The sequence below is a fragment of the Ammospiza nelsoni genome, chromosome 3, assembly GCF_027579445.1.
Source record: "Ammospiza nelsoni isolate bAmmNel1 chromosome 3, bAmmNel1.pri, whole genome shotgun sequence".
NCBI classification, from domain to species: Eukaryota; Metazoa; Chordata; class Aves; order Passeriformes; family Passerellidae; genus Ammospiza; species Ammospiza nelsoni.
The window spans coordinates 26,560,967-26,581,680 of record NC_080635.1 but is presented as its reverse complement, the minus strand read 5'-3'; the positions used below and the strand labels follow the sequence as shown (position 1 = coordinate 26,581,680).

General features: G+C 42.3%; 1 protein-coding gene across 1 annotated transcript; it reads right to left on the bottom strand.

The window, feature by feature from the left end:
- Positions 1-7,963: 7,963 nt before the first annotated feature.
- ABCG8 (ATP binding cassette subfamily G member 8) lies at positions 7,964-20,492 on the bottom strand. The gene is made up of 13 exons (XM_059468708.1): positions 20,222-20,492; positions 18,593-18,697; positions 17,716-17,872; positions 15,613-15,851; positions 15,072-15,204; positions 13,774-14,043; positions 11,674-11,839; positions 11,502-11,585; positions 11,030-11,229; positions 10,839-10,915; positions 9,292-9,559; positions 8,639-8,766; positions 7,964-8,148 (listed from the first exon to the last, which is right to left on the bottom strand). The coding sequence occupies exons 1-13, from the start codon at positions 20,270-20,272 to the stop codon at positions 8,011-8,013; spliced, it is 2,016 nt and encodes a 671-aa protein (XP_059324691.1). The 5' UTR covers positions 20,273-20,492; the 3' UTR covers positions 7,964-8,010.
- Between the last annotated feature and the right edge of the window lie 222 nt (positions 20,493-20,714).

Here is a 20,714-nt window from a genome sequence, read left to right as displayed (position 1 = left end):
TTTATATTGCAATTGGCTAATGCTTCACAATTTCTCATGTGATTACTCTTGAACACTGATAAAACACTGTATCTGTGGAATTGCTGTTGTCTGGAGGGATTGCCACCAACCTCTTTGTAGCTCTGTTTTTTTTTACGGTTATTTCTCTCAGCTCCAAGTGCCAATGAACTCAGGGCTTAGGAAGCAGCAAATCCCGGTGTCTGGCCTTGAGCCTGGACAACCAGAAGCAAATTTAATTATTTGCTTTGCAAGTAGTTGGCATCTGCTGTTCTTCACATAGTCCATGAGACCAGGGCAGATGTGAAAAGCAAGCTTTGGGAGGGTTGTAGATAGTTGGAGATGAGTCTTGAGGGCAGGAGTGGAGAGTGTACTTACCATGTGGAAAGCAGGTTGGGCTGGAGGGAAAGCAGGGGAGTGTGGACAGGACAGAGTTGTTGTGGCTAACCTCCTTCAAGGCTGTCAAAGGCAGCTCTGAAAGGCTGTTTTGTTGGGTCCTGGGTTTTTATTTATGGGAGATGGGCTGGGAATATATTAGGGATATATTTTTCAAAATACTGGATCAGTGCAGAGGAACTCTGAAGGGATAGGAAGTACAGGGAAACTGGGGAGGATGGCAGTTGTAGGTCTCAACAGACAAAAGCAGCAGCTTCAGCATGATGCCTTAGGCCTGGGATTTGGGAGTGATTAGGACAGGGAGTGAATGACCATGAGGGGAATGAGCAGCCTGCAGCTTGTTAGCTGCCATGGTTGATGACACACCACCATGGGCCTTTGCCCTTTGCATGGCTCCTGCTGACTCCTCTTCAGCTGCTCCTCCTGGACATGTGCTGCTTCTCCTGGAGGTGTGCTGCCGTGGCAGCAGCAAGGGCTGCTAGGGGTGTGTTGGCTGCTGAGCCCAGCTCCGTGAAGGAGGAGGCCACAAAGAAGTGATCAAAGCTGCTGAGTCAAGCTGGCCCTCATGCCTTTCCCCCACGGGGAGTTGGGATGGCACTGGCCCTGTAACCACAGCTGAAGGGAGAGGAGCATCATCACAGGCCAGAAATTCCCAAATGAAGTTTGTTCCAGCAGCAGCCTCTTCAAGCTCTCACTTCTCAAATCCAAAAGCAGCTGTAAGAGTGTGTGTGGTGTTAGTGTAGTTCAGGGTGGTGCTGAACAGGAGTCTGCATACAGGACTGTGCCCAGCATTGGGGCTGTCACCAATTCCTTGTGTGTTCTGCTACTGGAATTGCAGCCTCAGGTGAGATTGGAACTGAAGCAACTGTGTCCAGTTTCTGAACCTGCTCCTGAGCCATAATCTGGAAAACTTTCTGCCTACACCAAAAATAAATCATGCAATTGCCCTTGTTACTTTTAGAATTCCCTGGGATTTCCCTCTCATCAGTTTAGTTAGTAGACAGAACAGCTTGTGTGTGGGGTTAGTTAACTACAATTGCTAGATCATCTCTAGCAATTGTACAGTTCTAGGGCCCTCAGAATCCTTTGTAAGTAAAATTACACTGTAAAAATTGGAAATAGGATAGAAAGCTTATGCTCACTGGAAAATCCATTAGGAGCAATATATCTGTAGACTTTGCTTAAACAGGGTTTTTGCATTTCTTTGTGATATTATTGACACAGCCTACATTTCAAACATTAATGTTCAGCAAGAGAGAGCACTGGTAATATCATGTACTGCACCTGGTTAACAGTTCAGCATTCCAGGGAGGAGGAAAAAACCCCTGATCAAGTGTGTGATAGCTGAAAATAAATATCTAGATAATGTGAAATTAATTATTTTGAATCCTCTAGTTTTCAATCTTTTTATATATGCACAGTTAATGACAACCATATTTTTCATCCCCTATAGTACATATAAAATATTGTGCTCTAGTTGTGTTTGTACCAAGGAATACAATTTCTGCATTTGAGTGTCTTTCTCACTGTCATCAATAACATTATGAATTTGTCTAAATTCAGCAAGTAAAAACAAGGTTGAAAACTATGTTTTATACCACTAGCTGCAGGGGGCATAAAATTACGGTAATTTGTGGCTTTACTATTGTCAGTCATGTTCAGGAGTTTTTTTCCAGTGGAAATTTGTCACGCGCCTGTCACTGAACATACTACAGAGCTGCAAGGGGTTTTTCTAGTACAGAGGCACTGAGCAATTTTCTGTGAAGTACATAAAGCTGAAAATACTCATTCACCTTTCTGTTGTCTTGCTTTTAGAAGGAAGGAGCCTGGAGCAAGTGTGTGGAAAGCGTTTGTCAGTGCTGAGCTCTGCTGTAACCAGAAAAGTGCACCTTTCTTGGTAACAATACTTGGCCAAAATGTTTTTTTACATGATTATTTGTAGGAATTGTTCGGGGAATTGGGGAAGCAGGTACAGTGTGTGGTGTGAGAGGCCAGAAGTGCTGTGTGCAGGATCACTGTTGGGCTGGTGGCACCATGCTGGCTTCTGGACTGTGCCCATTGTGTGTAGCTCTGGGGAGGGAGTGGCAGCTCATGCTCCTGTTGCTAAGAACTACAAGCCAAAAAGTTTATTAAATTATTCTATCAAGGGGATGCTGAAAGAGCAAAGAAGTTGTTGATGCTCTGCCTTGCTCAGCTCAGATCAGAGTCTCTTGGGCTGATGACTACCACAGGTTTGACCTCCAAATTTCCTACCTGGAAATCCAGCAACTGCCTTGTGTAGCATAACATCCAGTACCTGGTGGCAGCTAGTAGGGGCACTACACATCCTGTTCTTCAAAGTTTTCATTTTGTGTAGCACATTTTTCTGCTGCCTGGTTTGGAGCCCTCATTTTTTGGGTTTATGCCTTTCCATGGTCAGATGAAGCACTGTCACCAGACAATTGGCTATTTTTAACTGAGTCATAGAAGATTCGAATGTTTTTGAAAAGTGGTTGTTAAGATAATACTAGTTCTTTTAGGGCAATCTTCACAGCATTGAATCTTGAGAAGGATGATGTTTACTTGTGTCAGGGAGGAGCTGCTGCAGTGCTGCTACATTGTTTGGTTTTCTTCCTTCTGATTTTCTCCGTGAAACATATTTTGTTTCAGTTGTTTTCTAAAAACTTCCCCCATCCTGCAGTAGTGAAAGTGAGCAAATGTACTGTCTTGAAGACTGATGATTTTACCTGTGACCTGATACAGTTGAATGTTATATTGCAAGGCACTGGGAGTTTATTGAAAATTGCATGTTGTGTGCATTTTGGTTTGGATTACTTGAGAATGTTCCTAGATTTCCAGTTCCTCTGCATTTGTTTGAAAATTCAGGCTAATTTGCTTGTGTAAAAAATATAAATTATTTTTGAAGCAAATGGCATTGATTGTTTACTCACCAGGTAAGTTCTGGCCAGTACTGTAACACTTAGGCCTCTAAACCCACTTGCTCCACATGAAAAACTACTGTGGGGCAGAAACGGTGCTGAGATGCAGTAGGAAATGTTGCAAAATCTGATCATGATTAAAGAGGAGCAGAACATCCAAATGTGTTGTTGATGGGAGAGCTGGTTCTGAAGCCATGGTGTGAATGTTGAGGGTTTGAAGTTGCAGGGTTTTTAGCACTGGAAGCATTATAAGCATCTAATTGTGACCATGAAAGCCAAATAATGCCAGCAAAATTTGCAATTCAAAATAACCTTTAAGTTTGATTTAATGACAAAATAAATGCCAACAAACAGTCTTATATTAATTATATAAATTGGCAACAGCACTTCTACAAATTATGGATTTGAACTGCTTTTTAAATATTCTCTGCAAAAAAAAAAAAGAGCAATCATAGGCATTGGTAATGTGTGTATATACATATGTATGTAATCCATTCATGCAGATACTTCTACATATTAACATGAACACACACACACACACACATATATATATATATGTGTGCTTTGTAAAGCTCAGCAGCTCTGAAAAGGGTTAAGCAGTTTTAAAATTACCTCAACCCACTGCTTAAACATTGTTGCCTTAATTAATAGCTGCTAACACATGAAGGGCTTGTCTTGGCTCTCAGAGTCTATATTAAAAAAAAGCAGCATGTCACAGAGCTCTGTGTACACTGTTTCTTGTCTACTGCCATTAAAATTAATCACTGTGGCTATAACCTGAAAGGTTTGTTATTTCTGGTACAAGTGGACACACCAACACCTGCAATTTCTTACCCAAAGAATCTCCACGTCTGTGATCTTGTCTGTGATTTTTTTTAAAGGAATTTAATGGGTTTTTTTTATTAAAAGGAATGGCTATTGATACTTGTTACTTAGCTAGCATTTCTGAACAGAATTTTGGAATGAACAAAAATGAAATGAAACTTTTGGCTACTACTTATTAATTTAGGCTAGCTGTAGTGAAAGCAACTCCTTCCCCAAGGAGAAGTTAAAAATATTTTGGAGGACTAACACTATGAGCCAGTATGCAGGGCAGTGTTTCTAGAATCCATTTTCCAGTGCTAAAAGAGTTTGTCCTTTTGGCATAGTGGAGACTGCATAAATTTGGAATGGAAATTGGGGAAGAACTTTCCACTTCTTGCCATATTAAATACTAAACTAATAAAGGGAATTTTTAAATCTGTTTCTCAACAGATCAGTATCCATGTAACCAACAACGACTTTTGCGGCCCTAAATTTGGTGAATTTTCCTTACAAACGTCATTGCTGCTTGTGTTTGATAATCCCATTCCCAAACTGGACACATCTGCACACTGCAGCCCCAGAGACTGGTGCAGCTGGGTTGTGCACAGTTCAAACAGCCTGGAAACCCTGTAACCAGCTAAATGTGGTGCCAGTTCAAAACCAGTTTTGCACTGACTTGGTTCCCTGCAGGAGCAGGGACTGGGTCTTACAGCTGAGGAGATCCCTTCTAAAGCTGGCCAGGGAGGATACAGGGAGAGCAAAGACAGCCACTGGTGGATCCTTGGGATGGTGGCACTGTCAGACTGGTGGGCAGTGCTTTGCTGAGTTGCACATCTGCCTTACCACGCTGCTAAAGTCGCCAAGATTGTACTGGCCCTGTGGAGTGGGCAGCACAGTGAGTTTTGGGCAGAGTGGGCAGCACGGTGAGTTTTGGGCAGAGGGGGCAGCACAGTGAGTTTTGAGCAGAGTGGGAGCACGGTGAGTTTTGGGCAGAGGGGGAAGCACGGTGAGTTTTGGGCAGAGTGGGAGCACGGTGAGTTTTGGGCAGAGGGGGAGCACGGTGAGTTTTGGGCAGAGGGGGCAGCACGGTGAGTTTTGGGCAGAGGGGGCAGCACGGTGAGTTTTGGGCAGAGGGGGCAGCACGGTGAGTTTTGGGCAGAGGGGGCAGCACGGTGAGTTTTGGGCAGAGGGGGCAGCACGGTGAGTCTTGGGCAGTGCCTTCCTTGTGCCTTCCTTGTCAGCGTTGAGATTGTTGTGGACTGCAGCAGCTCTGGTTATACTGACAGAGGGAGTGCAGACAGGAGGGAAGAGTGAGCTGCTGCTGCTGCTGATGCAGGGAGAGTCTAAGGAGAAGGAATGGCTACTCTCAAACTTGGAAAGCAAAGCTGTGTTGAAATTCAGTTATGACTTTGAGCCTTGGTTGGAGCTCGTGGGAAGACTTCTAGTGCCTCACCAGCCATTTGCTTTTGCAGCAGCAGCTCTGCAGTGGGAGCATGGCATGACCTTCCCTGGCTGAGAGGGACATCATTCCCCCAAAGCTGCATTATTTGCAAGTGGGGCAGGTTGTGTGTCATCCACCCACTGGTGCCTGAGCTCTTCTCCGCACGCACCCCACGGATGCTATTGTTAGGCACGAACGCTAATTGCTGGTATTTCAAGGCTCCTACCTTCTTATTGCTAAAGGCTGGAACAATAATCACAGCCTAGATTCCCCATCTCTCGGCATCAAGGAAACAAGATATGATCATAGGCAGCGTGCTAATGTAATTGTAGTATATAGAATATGAGCTTTTTCTGTGTAAACAGAGGCCTGGCCACATCCTATGATAGCTCTTCCCGCACTCCGCACGCGGGCTGTTCCTCGGCTCACCGCTCAAGTCCCCATTATGGATACATCCAGCCTTGTCATAACACCACCTCTGAAACACTCACACCGTTTGGTCCTGCTGCATAATGGTGAGAGGGTGGAATATTAAATGGAAAAAGGCTGTTTAAGTAATGTCAGCAGCCTGACTAATTTCACAAAAGGAAGGAAATTCAAAGTTAAGGCTATGGTATATTCTTATCTAGATGTCTGAAGATTTCTGTGCATGACAATATGCCCCTAAAATTCAGAGCTGTCCCTTATGTCTTTAATTTCTCCCATTGTGTCGCTCCTTTTTTTTTTTATTAAACATCAAAGTGAATTCACAACAGAGAGTCAGCCTAGAATTTAATCCTCTAAATACCTTGAAAATAGAGGTTTAGACTAGAAGTACCAATATATACCCTTAAAACTTCAGTGTAATATAAAAGAGATTCTAATCACAACAGATCATTACAAAGAAGAGTAAACCACTTTAAAAAAAATTAAGTGTCTTAAATATAATAAAAAGGAATAATTAAGAATCAAACAGGAAGCTGCTATTCTGACAATTTAATGATGCTGAATTGGACTGAAAGAATTGGCTTTGCCACTAAAAGGCAGTGAAAATCTGATAATTTCAAAATGGCACTAAGATCAGATCAAGTGGGTTTTTTTGAAATCAAATGCAGCAGAATGAGAAAGAAATGGTAGGATTCACCTTAGAATGTGTCTTGGATTCCTACTGCTGCCTGGGGCTGAAGATCTTATTTTATCAGACCTGCTTAACATCTACTGACCAGGGTCCTCCTGGAAATTTAATACCATGTGGAACCTGTGGAAAGTAACTTGGCAGTCCTGACTGCCAAAGAGAATAATGAAACACAGTTGTTCTTTCATTCCTATTTCTTAAAAAACAACAACAACAAAAAAAAAAAACACCAACAAAAAAACCCCAAAACAGAACAACCAAAACCAACCAAACCTCACAATTTACATGACAGTATCTGGGACATTACAGCTAATTACACTAGGAGTTTTCTACTGTGTGCAGTGTGCAAGTGAAAGTCAAGTAGACAATCTGCTTTGGGTTTCTATATGTAGGAACAGAGAAATTCATCTAAATGTTTAAAAGCAAGCAAGCTAATCTTACAAAATGCTCACAGTAACTGTACACATAATTTGTACATGCACTTACCATGACTCTGTGAATTACAGCCATGTATTTACTGATAATCATTTTCTGAGCATAACTAGGTGCACTAGACAAGCATTAATAGGTTGCATAATTAGATTTTTAATTACTCAGGGACAGGTTGGTGTTTTCTACCTGAGAACCTTAGGAAGAAAAATTGGCAAATTGCTAGGATGTGTATTGCAATGGAGAAAGATGTCATTAATAACACACAATTGATATGCATTTATATTGTAAAAATAAATCCAAGAAGGTGACATAATTTTATTTGTTACAAGGTCTCATCCCTACAGTGAGCAAATACCTGGTTTGGGCATCATCAGCGTATTACTGGAACACAAAGGCAAAGCTTTAAAACACATAAGAAATTAGAACACAGAGTAGTTTACAATTGTGTTATCCATCCTTGCATGTTCTCCTGAAACACTTGTGGAATCTTCTATGTTAAATGTCATACATGCCACAGAAAGTGTTTTGATCCTGTTCTCTTGTAGCCCTCTCAATTAAGTAAGTGATCATCGTATGTTCAAACATTATGGACTAGAACATCAGCTATTATTACAGAGTGCCGTGGGTCCTTTTCCATCGGTGTCCCACAGCTCAGACAATTTCCAGACGTGCAGGACTCGCAAGCACCTTGTCACTCGCTCAAGCCGTAAGTGCAGCAAAAGCCCAAGTGAAGGCAAAGCCCCAAGCCCACCCCGCCCCCGATGCCAGGCTGCAGCCGCGGTCCGTGGCAGGCTCCCGACTCCTGGGCTTCTGCTGCCATCCTGTGGCAGCCGCGCTGCCGCTCCTGCTGCGGGAGCTGCTGCCCCTGTTCCTGCGAGGGAGGCCGGCACCTGCTGCCTCCGCTGCCCTTACCAGTCTTGGCTCGCTTTCTGCTTGATGAAGCGCAGAGATAAATAGTATAAAAGCAGGAAGCTGCAAATGATGCCAGCGAGGACAAGGTAGCTCACATAGAGAGGGTGGGAGTCCAGGTCCAGAGCCTGAGTGACCTGTAGTGACCAATAGCACAAAATTAGCAAAAGGCACAACATTTTCGTGCTGGATCTGTGAAGTGTGTTTTATGTGTAAGCTTTCCTGGCACCTGCTACCTTCCCCTGTTTTCCATCTTGGGTGTAGCTTCCAGGGTGGTTTGATAGAGGGTTGCAGCTACCTTATTCCTATTTCAGAAGAACACAGTTCCAGCAAAGTGCATAGTTAGGGCTGGTGTAGGAAAGAGTTACCCTTTACTATTTTGTTTTTTTCTCTTCAACTAACAGAAAGGCATAGAAGGAGGAACTGCTGTAGGGCCATCTTGAGGAACAAATTTACAACCAAGTGTAACCCAGCTTCATGTGTTGATTTGGCAATTGCTAAATTTGAGGCCTACACCAGCTATTTAAATGATAAAATTATAATATATGACAGGCATATAAATAGCAATTTCTTTCAAAATTTCCAATTTCTTATCAATATGTGCAACGATTTTTATTACTGACTTACGAGTTTTCCTGGTATTTGATAAGTAACGTTTCCATCAGTCATTTCATATGTGGTGTCAGTGAACTGAACTTGCATCATTCCTTCAAAATTCCATCTAAGAAAAGAGATTTTTGAAACCCAAAAAGGAACTGAAAAAGAAAATGACAGAAATTGATTCATACACACGAAACTTGAGACCTAGAATACTGCTGTGCTGCTGCCAAATACAGCAGGTTTGTCTCACTTCTTGACAGCCAGAGGCTGTAAACATGTGACAGTTTATTATTGGACAAAATGGCAGATATACTTTACATAGTTACATGGAGATGGGAAATCAGGAGTTAGCTAATATCCATATCCATCAAACTCCCCCTGTCAACTAAGTCTTCCTGGAGCTCCATCTTCCTCTTTTGAACACAATTCTTTTTACTGAAGAATTCAGCAACCACATAAGAAGCTACCCTTTCACTATTGCTTTTTTGACCAAACTTCTTGTTGCCTCATTTTCAGATGGAGAAACTGATGTAAAATGGGTGACCTGACTGCACTGTCACCATCCAAGAAAAAAACTGCCAAGGTAAGAACAAAGCTGAGTTTTCCTGCACAGGACACACTGTCACTGATGAAAGCCATTGATGTTTCAATTTGGAGGGAGGGTGGGAGCTTTGTCCTACCTGTCCAGAGGCTTTTTAGGCTTATCACAAACCCACCACTGAGGTAGAATGATGTGAAGAGGACATTGCCAAAGAAGGCAGAGAGCTGTAAGGTCGGCAGCAGAGCTGCCACCCAAAGTGCCATGGCACGGGCACTGTAAACAGCCAACCACAGCAACAGGAAGTTCAGCAGGAAGTGTTCTGGATCAGGAACAAGGTTTGCCAGCCAGTAGATGGGAATCCCATAAATTACAACAAAAATGCAGTGTTCTGGGAGTTCCCCCAGAATCTGTTTGGGAAGATGAAAAAGAAAATTAAAAAAAAAAGAGAAAAAGGTGAATGATAATTACAAAAATACATGAGATGTGCCTTAATGTACTTGTGCGCTGTTTATAAAAGCTATAGGAAATACTCCCTTAGAATGCAATCATCTCCCTGTTACAGCTTGCCAGTGACATGCAAAACCATGAAACAAACCCTTGCTAATTTTTTCTCCTGCTGTGACAATGCCTAAAACTAACTGTTACAGCTTGTTTTGTTAAGAGTTTTGAGAGAGTCTAAGAACCCAATACACTTTTGCTGTGAACTGGTGTGCTTGATAACAGTACTACTGTTACTGACTCACAGCAATTGAATGTTTTGTCCCAATTTAGTTAAACTTGTGTGATGTCAAATTTGAGACAAATTTGGCCGTTGGTCTCCTCACCACCTTGTCCCAAAGGCAGTCCAGGTAGCAACTTGAGTCATTGTAAAACAAAAGCATAACTGGGATTTTCTCAAATATCTGAAGAGGTATATAAGAGAGTATTAATTCTTCAAAGAGAGTTGCTACTATCCTCTAATACTAAGGTTGTAACAAATTACATCGATTTCTCTGTGAATAATGTGCAATCTTTGTGACACAATGCAAAGAATTTTTTTCTCTGGCAACCACTAATAAGCATTTAAAATCCTGTGCAGAAATGGAAACCTAAATTACAGATGCCATGGCAGGCAGAACTCATCTAACATCACAAAAGAGGGATTATTCAAAACCCTTGTGAAAAAGAGAATGTCGTTTTTTAAAAGTTCTAAATTTGATTCTAGAAACTCTGGCTCTTTGTGCACGTAACACATTTTTTAGTTCAGACCAATGCAGGCCCAAACTGGAAATACCACAGCATTCTGTAATTTCTGTTTTACCTCTGCTTTAGCATTTGATATGAATGTTTTGTTTTACAGATCAAGATATATAAGCAAACTTTCAGAGATGCTGCAGTTGAATTAAACAGCAGGTATGTAAAATTGTCTAAACCTGGAAATCTGAGTCTGAGATTTCTCACGTTTTGGCCAAAGACTTTGCCTTTTCTGGGTGTGGGATCTCAGCCATGACTTACGGCAAAATTCTAAACTAGTGTGAGGCCTAATCTATTAATACAAAGGAAGTGAGACTGATAGCTTCAGCTGGCAGACACAAAAGAACAAAGTCTGATATGAATGTGATTATTTATTCAACAAGGCTTTGTTTTGCTTGTGTTTTTTAATGTTCAAGACGGCTGTTTGTATTTCCTGGCAGCAAAACCGATTACCTTAGCGAAGAAGTATGGGCTAACAGAGTACATTCCACCTTCCAAGTCATGATAAAGCATTGCTCTTTCTGAATGACCTGCAGGGGAGGAACAAATACACTGGGTTGTATGAATAAGCTTATTTTTGTCATAGATTTAAGAATTTTTTCATTTTGATTCCTTATAGCATTTACAAGAAGACCGACACTTACATTTGGCAATAACATCCAAAATTATTGTGAATGGGATAAGGGCACCTATCATGTACAGCAGTGCTGTTGTGTCCCGAATAGAGAGTCCGTTTTTTTCATGGCCATAGTACAAAAATCCAATTAGTAATGACATAAGAAGGGCTTCAAATCCATGGATTAGTAATCTTGAAAGATCTCTGAAGTCATTGGAGACCTGACGACTAGGAAAACAGCAATATTGACCATAAGATAGAACACTTACTAATGCCAGTTATATTCAGACACACAGCCCCAGCCAGTGTTCAGATCAGTTCCTGGAACTTACTGGCTTTGGCAAGGACAGGAGCCCAACTCCTGTCCTTGCCAAAGCCAGCAAGTTGCAGGAACTGAACTACCAAGGTGAAAGCTTGAAGGAAGAAAACTGGGGTGGGATGTTCTGTGCCTCTTTCTGATGATTTTAAATACAAATGGGCACAATACATAACAAGATTACCTTAATAATATTGTGAACTGCTTCAAGGCTCCTGGTAACTGATCATTTAAATGGTGAGGCATATTGAGAACCTCTTCTGAATTCCTGCCCAAAATAAAAAGAGAAAAAAAAATAGATTAGCAGAAGGTGTAGCTATTATTCCAGTTCTTCTCTATGACATTCTTTTCTTTACCTCTGCTTGATGACTGTGGTATCAGTGTTGTCTCCTTCAGTAGCTTTCCATAAGAAATCATCAAAGTGTTTGACCTTTTCTAAGAACAAGTTGGCAAGAGTATTTGCTGTTTTTTGGCTTTCCATCTCCTTTTCTGCAGTCTGTTTATCAATACTGGTCAAGTCAACTGCAAGACATTACTTGATTTGAGTCCATGTGCTATAGAATAAATAACTTTACAATGTGTTTAGAATCAGGGATTTACTTGGGAGCAAACAGTCCAACCTGTGTACATTCATTAACTTACAATAGTTAAAACTATCAGTTATTTTAGGTAATTAGAGATTAACAGATTGTTAATGTGTATGTTTCTTACCTAGTCACTCAATGAATCACTGAGATATTACATAATTGCTTATTATAGTATTATAAACTACTATTTCAGATGTTTATAAATTTCATAGCACCTTGAAAACAGTGCTGAGAAAAAATAGTTTGAATTTCTTTCCTGTCATGTAGGCATTTACAGTCTTTTATGTGTGACTTTGACTTAAATCACATTTTTTCTTCCTGTGCACAATTATAGTTATAGAGGTGCCATAAACTTTACCTGATACTGAGAAAGTCCAAAAGAAATATTATCTAAGGACAACATAGTGCGTAGTGATACCAATAATAGTTGACTTAGGTTTCTTTTGTTGGTTTTTTTTTTTTTTTTAATCTAAACTTACAGTAGTATTTTCCCATGCTGATCTTTGGTGTAGATTGACAATATCTGAAGTTTTCAGATACTTTCTGAGAGAACTATCACTGCACATTTCCTGACTCCTTGCACTGGGTTGATCATGTCTCTTCAGCCACTGTTAGGAGGAGTCCATCAGAAATTCTCTGCCTTCCCTTCTGCTCGGGTCGCTTGTTTCTCTGTCAGACACACAGCCAGCATCTGAGTGTTTCCATCAGGTGCTCCCTCTTGCTGTGAATGCCATCTTGTCCTATTTCCACAAGGACAAGTGGAAATAGGACAAGATGTCCTATTTCATCTTGTCCTATTGCTCTGCCATCCTGTCCTATCTCCACCTTCCTGCTGCCCATATTTCCTTTCTTTTCCTGTGCCTACTGACTCAGTGCACACCATTCAATGATCTTCCCCTGCCTGTCTGCCCTCCCCACTCCCATGGCACAGGTCGTTGTCTCTGTAACCACAGGCTGGAGCTATGGGTTTCCCCAGGACTCCTCTGGTTTTCCATTCCTACCCAGGGGTGCTGCAAGCCTTCCCCAAGGCTGTGCTTGGCTCAGGACTGCTCTGAACCCTCATGGTGACAAAGGTCTTTTTGTGGGGCTTGACACCAAGGTTAACTTCCTTTTATCTCTGTACAGCTGGCACTGCCTGCCACATGGGCACAGCTGAAGAGATTACTCCACAACATTATGGTTGTCTGAGGTCTCTACCAGGTTTTCTGGCCAACTTGAGTGCAAAGACCTAAGGGCTGCAATTGAGCCAGCCTCTGTTAAGAGATTCCTGCCATTAGATTAACAGGGCAGATTCCTTTTCCACATTGCAAAACCCAGAAAATGAATGGATTTGAAACCACATAAGCTTTCTTTGAGGAGTAAAAAGATTGCTGATTTGGGTTGGGATTTTCTCCCTTCCATTGTGCTTCTGTAGGGCAGCACTCCTTTTTCCCAGTACTTGTTCCAGTTTTGTCTCAGACTAGGAGTTAGCTTCTGGGAAACAAACTTCTACATTTTCGAAACTGAGAAATCAGAGAACTGCCTACAGAAAACAGTTGATCAGTTTATCTGTATCTTTCCCAGAGAAGACGTTTCAGTCAGCTAAAACATGGGGATAAGTATGCTAAACATGTTGACAAGTTACTGCATCTGGCACTGTTAGAAGGAGTGTTTTTAAAATTAGTTTTGTCCCCTTGTACCTCTTGTTTTTGCTACATTTCCTGTACTGACAAATAAGGATCCTATTAAAAAGTGAACTTCCTGCAGTATTGATTTGCGTTAGTTACAAGGAATTTCTGAGACAGTCATGGTCAATAAAAATCACCATTACCTAGCCACTTAGGAAAACAAATTATTTCCCTTTTTTTTATGACAGTGCTTGATACTGACCGTAAAAATCTGCAGGATTGCAGTACCTTGGGCAGGGATAGCCTAGTTCTGTGAAATACTGGACCATGTCTTTAGCTGTTCCACAGTAGGCAGTGAGTCCAGAAGTCATCAGAAGAACCAAATCAAACAGCTGGAAGATGTCTGAGCGGGGCTGATGAAGTGAAAGAAGAACCAATCTGTTTCCTCTGGCCAGTCTGGATAATGTTATCACAAGGTTATGTGCAGTAAAACTGTCCAGTCCAGACGTGGGTTCATCAAGTATGAGTATTCCTGCCAAAGACAGTAAGTTTAGCTGTGGAAAGCAGCACGTGTGGTTTGGAAAATATGTTCTAAGTGAAATGGTGCTAGTGCATGAAATTTCACTCATTATTTTTAAATTTAAAGAAAATAACTTTTTTTTTTTATTATTTCAGTACAGCTATTCCTGTGCATCACTTCTTACAAAAGCAAAAACCTGCTTTCCCCATGACTACAGAAGTATAATTTTATACAAGCAAAAAGTTTTCAAATCCACTTCCTAGGGAAAAAGCTGATGGGGAATCCTGTTAGACAAGAGGCTCAGTCAAGGTTGGTGGTGCTTTTGATACATATATGTAAGATCAAAGAGGGGATTCAATCCAGCAAAATCAGCTGTGGATTTAGCCTCATGTTTTGCTTCTACTGAGGACAATGGAAGTTTCTATTTCACCTGCAACATGAAGCCATGTCAGTGAGTTGCACAAGACTGCAATGACTGACTACAGTGAAGAAAATGACCTTTCCTGTTTATACTGCACATGTAAATGGAGGCTGTGTCAGAGGGAAGGAAAACAATCTCCATGTTAAAATAAGCCAAAGTAACTTGTGGCATGTGGTTGGATAAAACCCAGACCTTATACTGATATGCACAAACCAGAGCACTGCTGTAAGAGTAACTTCAGGCAACTTTGAGCAACCTTTGGTGGTGGGTGAAGGCCCCTGGGGGCTCTGCCTCTGTCTCCACTTTTCCACTGGCAAAGGTGTCAAAAGTGTGTCAGCTGCTGAAACATTCTGTTTACAGAATTATTCCTGTAATAATTACAGTATTATCTGTGATCAGCACTGATTGCAACTGAAGCAGATGGACCAGCAGCAGTCACTAACTGTGCTGTGGAAAGGCAGACAGAGGGTGTGGCAAGGCCTGTTAAGTGTCCCGAGTACGAACTCCTCCCGCTGCCCTAGGGGCAACTGAGTGTGCGGCTCTTCCCCGAAAGTTTCCATCTTCCCGCATATGCCCAGGCGGTGTGGGGTGTGCCCCGGAAGGTGCGAGTGGTGCTCACCCGGGTTCCAGAGCAGCTGCACGCCGATGCTCACCCTGCGCCTCTCTCCCCCGGAGACGCCCCGCAGGTACTCGTTCCCCACGCGGGTGTTGGCGCATTGCCGCAGGCGGAGCTCCGCGATCACGTCTTCCACCTGCGGGGATCCGAGGGTGACAGGCGTCAAGCAAGAGTTCATTTGCACATTCGTGCATAGGTACAACTGAAAATATGATTAATATGGTTAAAATTCATCTGGATATTTCTGTGCTAGAGACACTTGAAAACAAATCTTGATTTTAGAGGTAACATTAAAAAAGACTCAGCGATCAAAAATTTAGTTCGTCGTTCAGCCTCTCTAATGCTTTCTCTAGATTGTCATTTTTTATGAGCTTTGGAACAATTGTTGGTTTCTATCTTGAAAGATGAAAAAGGTTTATAATTCATAATCTACATAAAAAAAATGCCAGATTAGCTGTTCTGACTCCAAACACACAGGATCTCTTGGATAATTCCTGTCAGACACATTTTTGACAACTTTATTTTTTCCCAACAGCTTAATTACCCTTTTTTTCCTTTGTGAGTCTGAAAAAAACTTTGGAAGGCGCAGTTTGGCAACGAACAAAAGTGTTTCTCTGACAGTCAGGTGGGGGAGCAGTCGGTCATCCTGCCTCACGTGTGCTATGCGTTTCCTAACAAGCTGGGGAGTGCTGGGTTCGTTGTTGATCATGACTTGACCAGACTTGATTTTGCCTCCATGATCCCGGCAGGTTATCACGTCAAGCAAGGATGTCTTTCCACCAGCTAGAAAAATAAAAACTGAAAATTAATTTCCAAGGGATGGTTTTGAAAAGCAATCTTGTCACAGACAGAGATGTTAAGGAAAAAAAAAAATATTTGCCAACCCTCCTAAAGTTTTCCCAAAGTCACAGAGACAGGATGATATTCAAAGAAAACACTGACTATAAGCTCCTGTTAAGGAAATCTCTCCCCCCTGGAATGGAGTGTGTGGTTTGAACCCTTATCATTTCTCAGCAGAACTGGGTAGTTTGGCTTTGAGGACGGCTTCACGAGCACAAGTGTCCCTTATCTCTTCGGTGAACTCCCTTTCGCTTTTGAAACACGGGTCAAAGATGGTCCCGCCCTGGCTGCAGGGCTGGCACCCGAAGGCTCAGCAAGAGCTTTCTTTGTGAGGGATTTGTGAATTCAGAAACAGCAGCTGGATCGGCTGAATGACTAAGGCATTGAATGATTATACAGACAATAAGAACATTAATCACGATTGAAATAAAAATTATTATGACTTGAATTAGACAAAAAGTCATTTAAATAATTAAGAAAAGCTGGTTCATACCCAGAGGTAAGAAAAGTAAAACAATGAAAACAAAACCTGATCTGGAGTTAAACAGCAAATGAATTTTTCCTTTTTGTTGCATGATTCTGTATGTAAACACACAGAACTCTCTTATGATTAGATGTCATTTATTTCCAGTCTCCCTGTTGAAAGATTAACTCCACACTTGCTTCTTAATACATACATCTTAAGAAAGAAACCCATCCATCTGTAAACCATGTATTGCTCTGTTTAAGAGTGACATATTGATTGCCATTGACAATGTGAAACCCATCAGCAGTTTAATCCATTTTACCAAGGCATTTGATGAAATAGATGATAAACAGCTTTTGAAAATAGTTTGACTAGTTTGCTGAAAGGGGTTTGTGCTCAGTGTATGTTGCCTTACAAAGGTGCTATATCTATAACTCAGTATGTTATTTCATCACAAAGCTTTTCCTTTCATTATCAGGAGAATGAATCTCTAAGGTAAGCTTCACTTACATTAACAATATGTGCTAAGGAAAGATTCCCATGGCAATAGGAAAGAAAACTCTCATTTTTTAGGAATAAAGTTAGAAGTTTTTTTGGCAAATATGCCTTGCCTTTGAGAGAATTTTCACCGAATCACTGAGCTAACCTGATGCAAGACTCTAGTGGAGACACAGCATGGGGGTTTTTACCTCCCAAGTGTGGCACTTTCTACTTCAGTTTACAGGTCCTGTGTCTACTTCTTGTCCCCCTTGACCAGTCCCACCAGAAAATGGAAGGAAAAAACCAAACCCCAGTGTAATAAAGCAGTAACACCAGACAGAAGAGGAACTGTCTTTTCTTCTCTGTAAGTTTCTATTAATTAACACAAATGCAATATTTTATCCTGTTAGAATTGTTTCAGTCCAAATAGAATTCCTGCTTATGCTTATTATGCAAGTTGGCACTGATCTTTCTTATGGGCTTTGGCTTCATTTGTTTGCTATCTGAGTATGGTCTGCAATTGGCCTGTTTTGAATCTGAGCCATGAAACTGATTCATGTCCAGCAGATCTGGAGCTGCCAGGCCACACTTGTAACAATACCTCGCTATACCTCAGGAAACAGAACGCAGATGTGGGCAGGGCATAACAGAGTTTGGTTTGAAAATGAATTTTTATTTTTTCCCCTTCAGTATTTTCTTTGTGTCCTTGTTCATCATATCACTTAAAGAATGTATTTTACTGACACTCCAATAGTTTTCTCTCAACTTGATTTTAACATCATAAAGACTGCATAGTGTTGCTCTTGATTGTGTTCATTTTATCTGAGAGCTGCCCATATAATAAAATGTGGTTGCTCTTACCAGTGGTTCCTATAATTGCAAGCATCTGACCACTTCTCACTTTTAGACTCAGATTTTGGATTACTGTCACATGGGAACGAGGATCCGATTTCCAGGTCCAGGGCATTTTCATCTGAGCAAGGTTCTCATACCAGGGAATCTGGGATGCTGTGTTAACCTAACAAAGAAGGAAACAAGTACCTTCAATTCAAGCAAGAAACTATTTAACAACAAATACCTTCAAAGTTACAGTGTTACAAGCAAAGCATATATTAAAATATTGTTGTTCATCTTCAGAAATACCTAGAAGGAAGTTCTTTTGCAGCCACCTATGCTTTCATGCCTTTCTTCTTCTGTTAATCACTAAAACTCTCTGTGTCCTTTGTTACTTATTGTTAATTTTAAATGTTTCAAACTTTAGATATAATTAGAAATTCAAGGAAACTGAAAATTGTGGAATCTAATTCAGATGCCATGGTGAGGAAGAGATGAAATATTTCACTGGTTCATTGAAATCCTCTTTGTTAGTCATCTCTTTATCCCCTTCCACATACGCGTTCTTGCCAGCAAGAGCTCCTTTCATCCTTAGCTGAATAGAAAGCCCCTGTGCTCCAGCCCTCAGAGGATTCATTTTGCTCAAGACTGAAACAAAGCAGGGCCTAGAAACAGGTCTCTATTCCTGTCTTATCCCTTAACTTTACTATATATATTTACAATACAGGGGTTAGTCTGCTGTCAGTATTGCGGCCAGTAGTGTGATTCTGCTCACAAACTGACCATGCAACAGTTGTGTGATCTTTATCAACTTTACTTGGCATTTTAAATGGTCTGGGTATAGAAACAGGCATTGCTGGATATGCTTCCTGCTGAAGGGAGGTGTAAAAATGACTATTTTTACCTGGTAGTAGAGTTCTTTGACCTCCAGAACATTTGATTTTCCACTGTATGCGAAATAAAGACTGTTATCTTCTTCAGGGTGAAAAATACTATCCCGGGTCTTGGTCTGGAAAAGTTGTTAGGTGGATTACAACAGTTAATTACAATAACTAAAGTGATGCTAAAGTCTGAGTTCAGAAAAGATGAAGCACAAAGGGAAATGTATTTATAGGATGTAGCAGTATTATTGATGAGTTACTGTAGTGCAAAAGTCTGAAGAGTTGAAATAAGTTATCAGTTCACACTCAGTGTAAAAAGTACTTTGTTCTAGTGACATGTATGAGGGCCAAACATGCTGTACTGTGCTCTTCTAGTTACTTTCAGATTCAAAGGGAAAACTTTGAAAATGGAGATAAATGTCATGTCACTACAAAGAGATTAGACTTTTTTTGAGGAAAAAAGATGTACTACTTCAGCAGTATTAGTCTACTGCAACAAAATTGTGCATATTACTGAATAATTTGGTATTAGTCTACTGAATCAAAATCAATATTGTAATTGATGCATTTTGATAGCTAAAAATGAAGGTTCACTGGAAGCATGTCCGTTATTGAATTCCACATGGACTTGTTTCCTTGGAGGCTTTATGAACAAATAAAACACAGCCACTAGTGCAGTCTCTTTCTTCTGTTTTTTAAATTCACCATTTATCAGCTGGAACTTAATGTTCTGAGATATCATTTAAAATAACAAGAGCCTACTTGGCCCTTTTGCATAGAGCTGCAATGACAAAGTCCTAGCTTTGGGTTGAGCTGTGTGTACATGCCTGCAGTTTTCCTTCCAGCCAACCATATCTCTCCCACAGCTCTGTGCTTTTCCTGCTTGTCAGACTCCAACCCTAGCCAAGGCAAATGTACCTGTTCCCTGTGTACAGACCCTGCCCATGCCTGTGGTGTCTTTGGCAGAGGATGACCATGATCTTTGCGTGCACCTCCTGCCCTCGCAGCAAACAAGGCTGATTATTTTTTTCAGTAGAAATCAACATCACACCAAGCAGCTGGAGAAGCCGCAGGAAAGCCTTCCAAACTACCCCTACTGCCAAAGCACTCTGAGCCCTTCCTTATGCTGAACCTAATTTTTGAAAACAGGTGCTCCCCAGCAAACGTGGGGATCCAGACTTGAAGGCTTTCCTGGGAAAGCCAGTCCAGGATACGCTCCCATGCACAAAATTGGAGACCCTCCCTCAGCTCCATCACGGTGGCACCTGAGCAGGGCTTGCATGGCACCAGCCTCATGCCCAGTGTGCTGCGGTGGGCGATGTGCCTGCTTTGGGCTCCACGGTTCGGAGCGGGAGCACCTCGGGGCTCACTGGCTGTGCCAGCCCGCTGCCAGGATGGATGGCTGCCTGTCTCTCCCCGCAGGATGGCTGCCTGCCTCTCCCCGCTCCCCGCAGGATGGCTGCCTGTCGCTCCCCGCTCCTGGCAGGATGGGTGCCTGCCTCTCCCTGATCCCGGCAGGATGTCTGCCTGTCGCTCCCCGCAGGATGGCTGCGTCCCTCTCCCCGCTCCCGGCAGCCGCGGGCCAGCTGAGCCCCTCGGGTCCCTCGCCACTCCGCGCGGCTCTCACTCACAGCCGAGCCCTCGCACATCACCTGGCTCCAGCTGGCATCGTCCAGAGAGACATTTTCAGTAGTTTCCTTCATGATGGTGGTGGTGGTGGAGGGTCTGGTTCCCTGCAGTGGTTTGACTGTCGTCTCTGGGAAAGCTGTGGAAATCCTTCTCCTGTTGGTTTGGAAAGCAGTCCTTTCCAGGCACCCTCACCGCAGCCCCATTTCTCCTGGCGTGCTGCGTCTCTGCAGCTGGCATGACCCCGTGGACAGGGAAATATTCCCCTCCTCTGGGACACTAATAGCTCAGGCTAAAGGTACATCAGATAGCGGCTTCAGCTAATCACTGATCAGTTCTTCTCCTGAAAAAGAAAGAACAGGCAGCCCCTCTGTTTTCTTTGAGGCGGCAGGTGCCGTTTTCTTTGAGGGGGCACCGACCTGCTGACCCCGGACAGCGGGAGCTGCCCCTGCGCGGTGCCGGGGGACGCATGGTGCGGTGGCGGCAGTGACAGTGGCGGCGGCAGTGGCAGGCACCGGG

Excerpts from the sequence above, each read along its gene's own strand:
- ABCG8 (XM_059468708.1), bottom strand. The coding sequence starts at position 20,272 with ATGAAGGAAACTACTGAAAATGTCTCTCTGGACGATGCCAGCTGGAGC. Across the intron at positions 17,873-18,592 it reads TCAAAGAACTCTACTACCAG|GTTAACACAGCATCCCAGAT; the intron begins GTAAAAATAGTC and ends CTTCTTTGTTAG. Across the intron at positions 11,230-11,501 it reads CAGTTCACAATATTATTAAG|TCGTCAGGTCTCCAATGACT; the intron begins GTAATCTTGTTA and ends CTGTTTTCCTAG.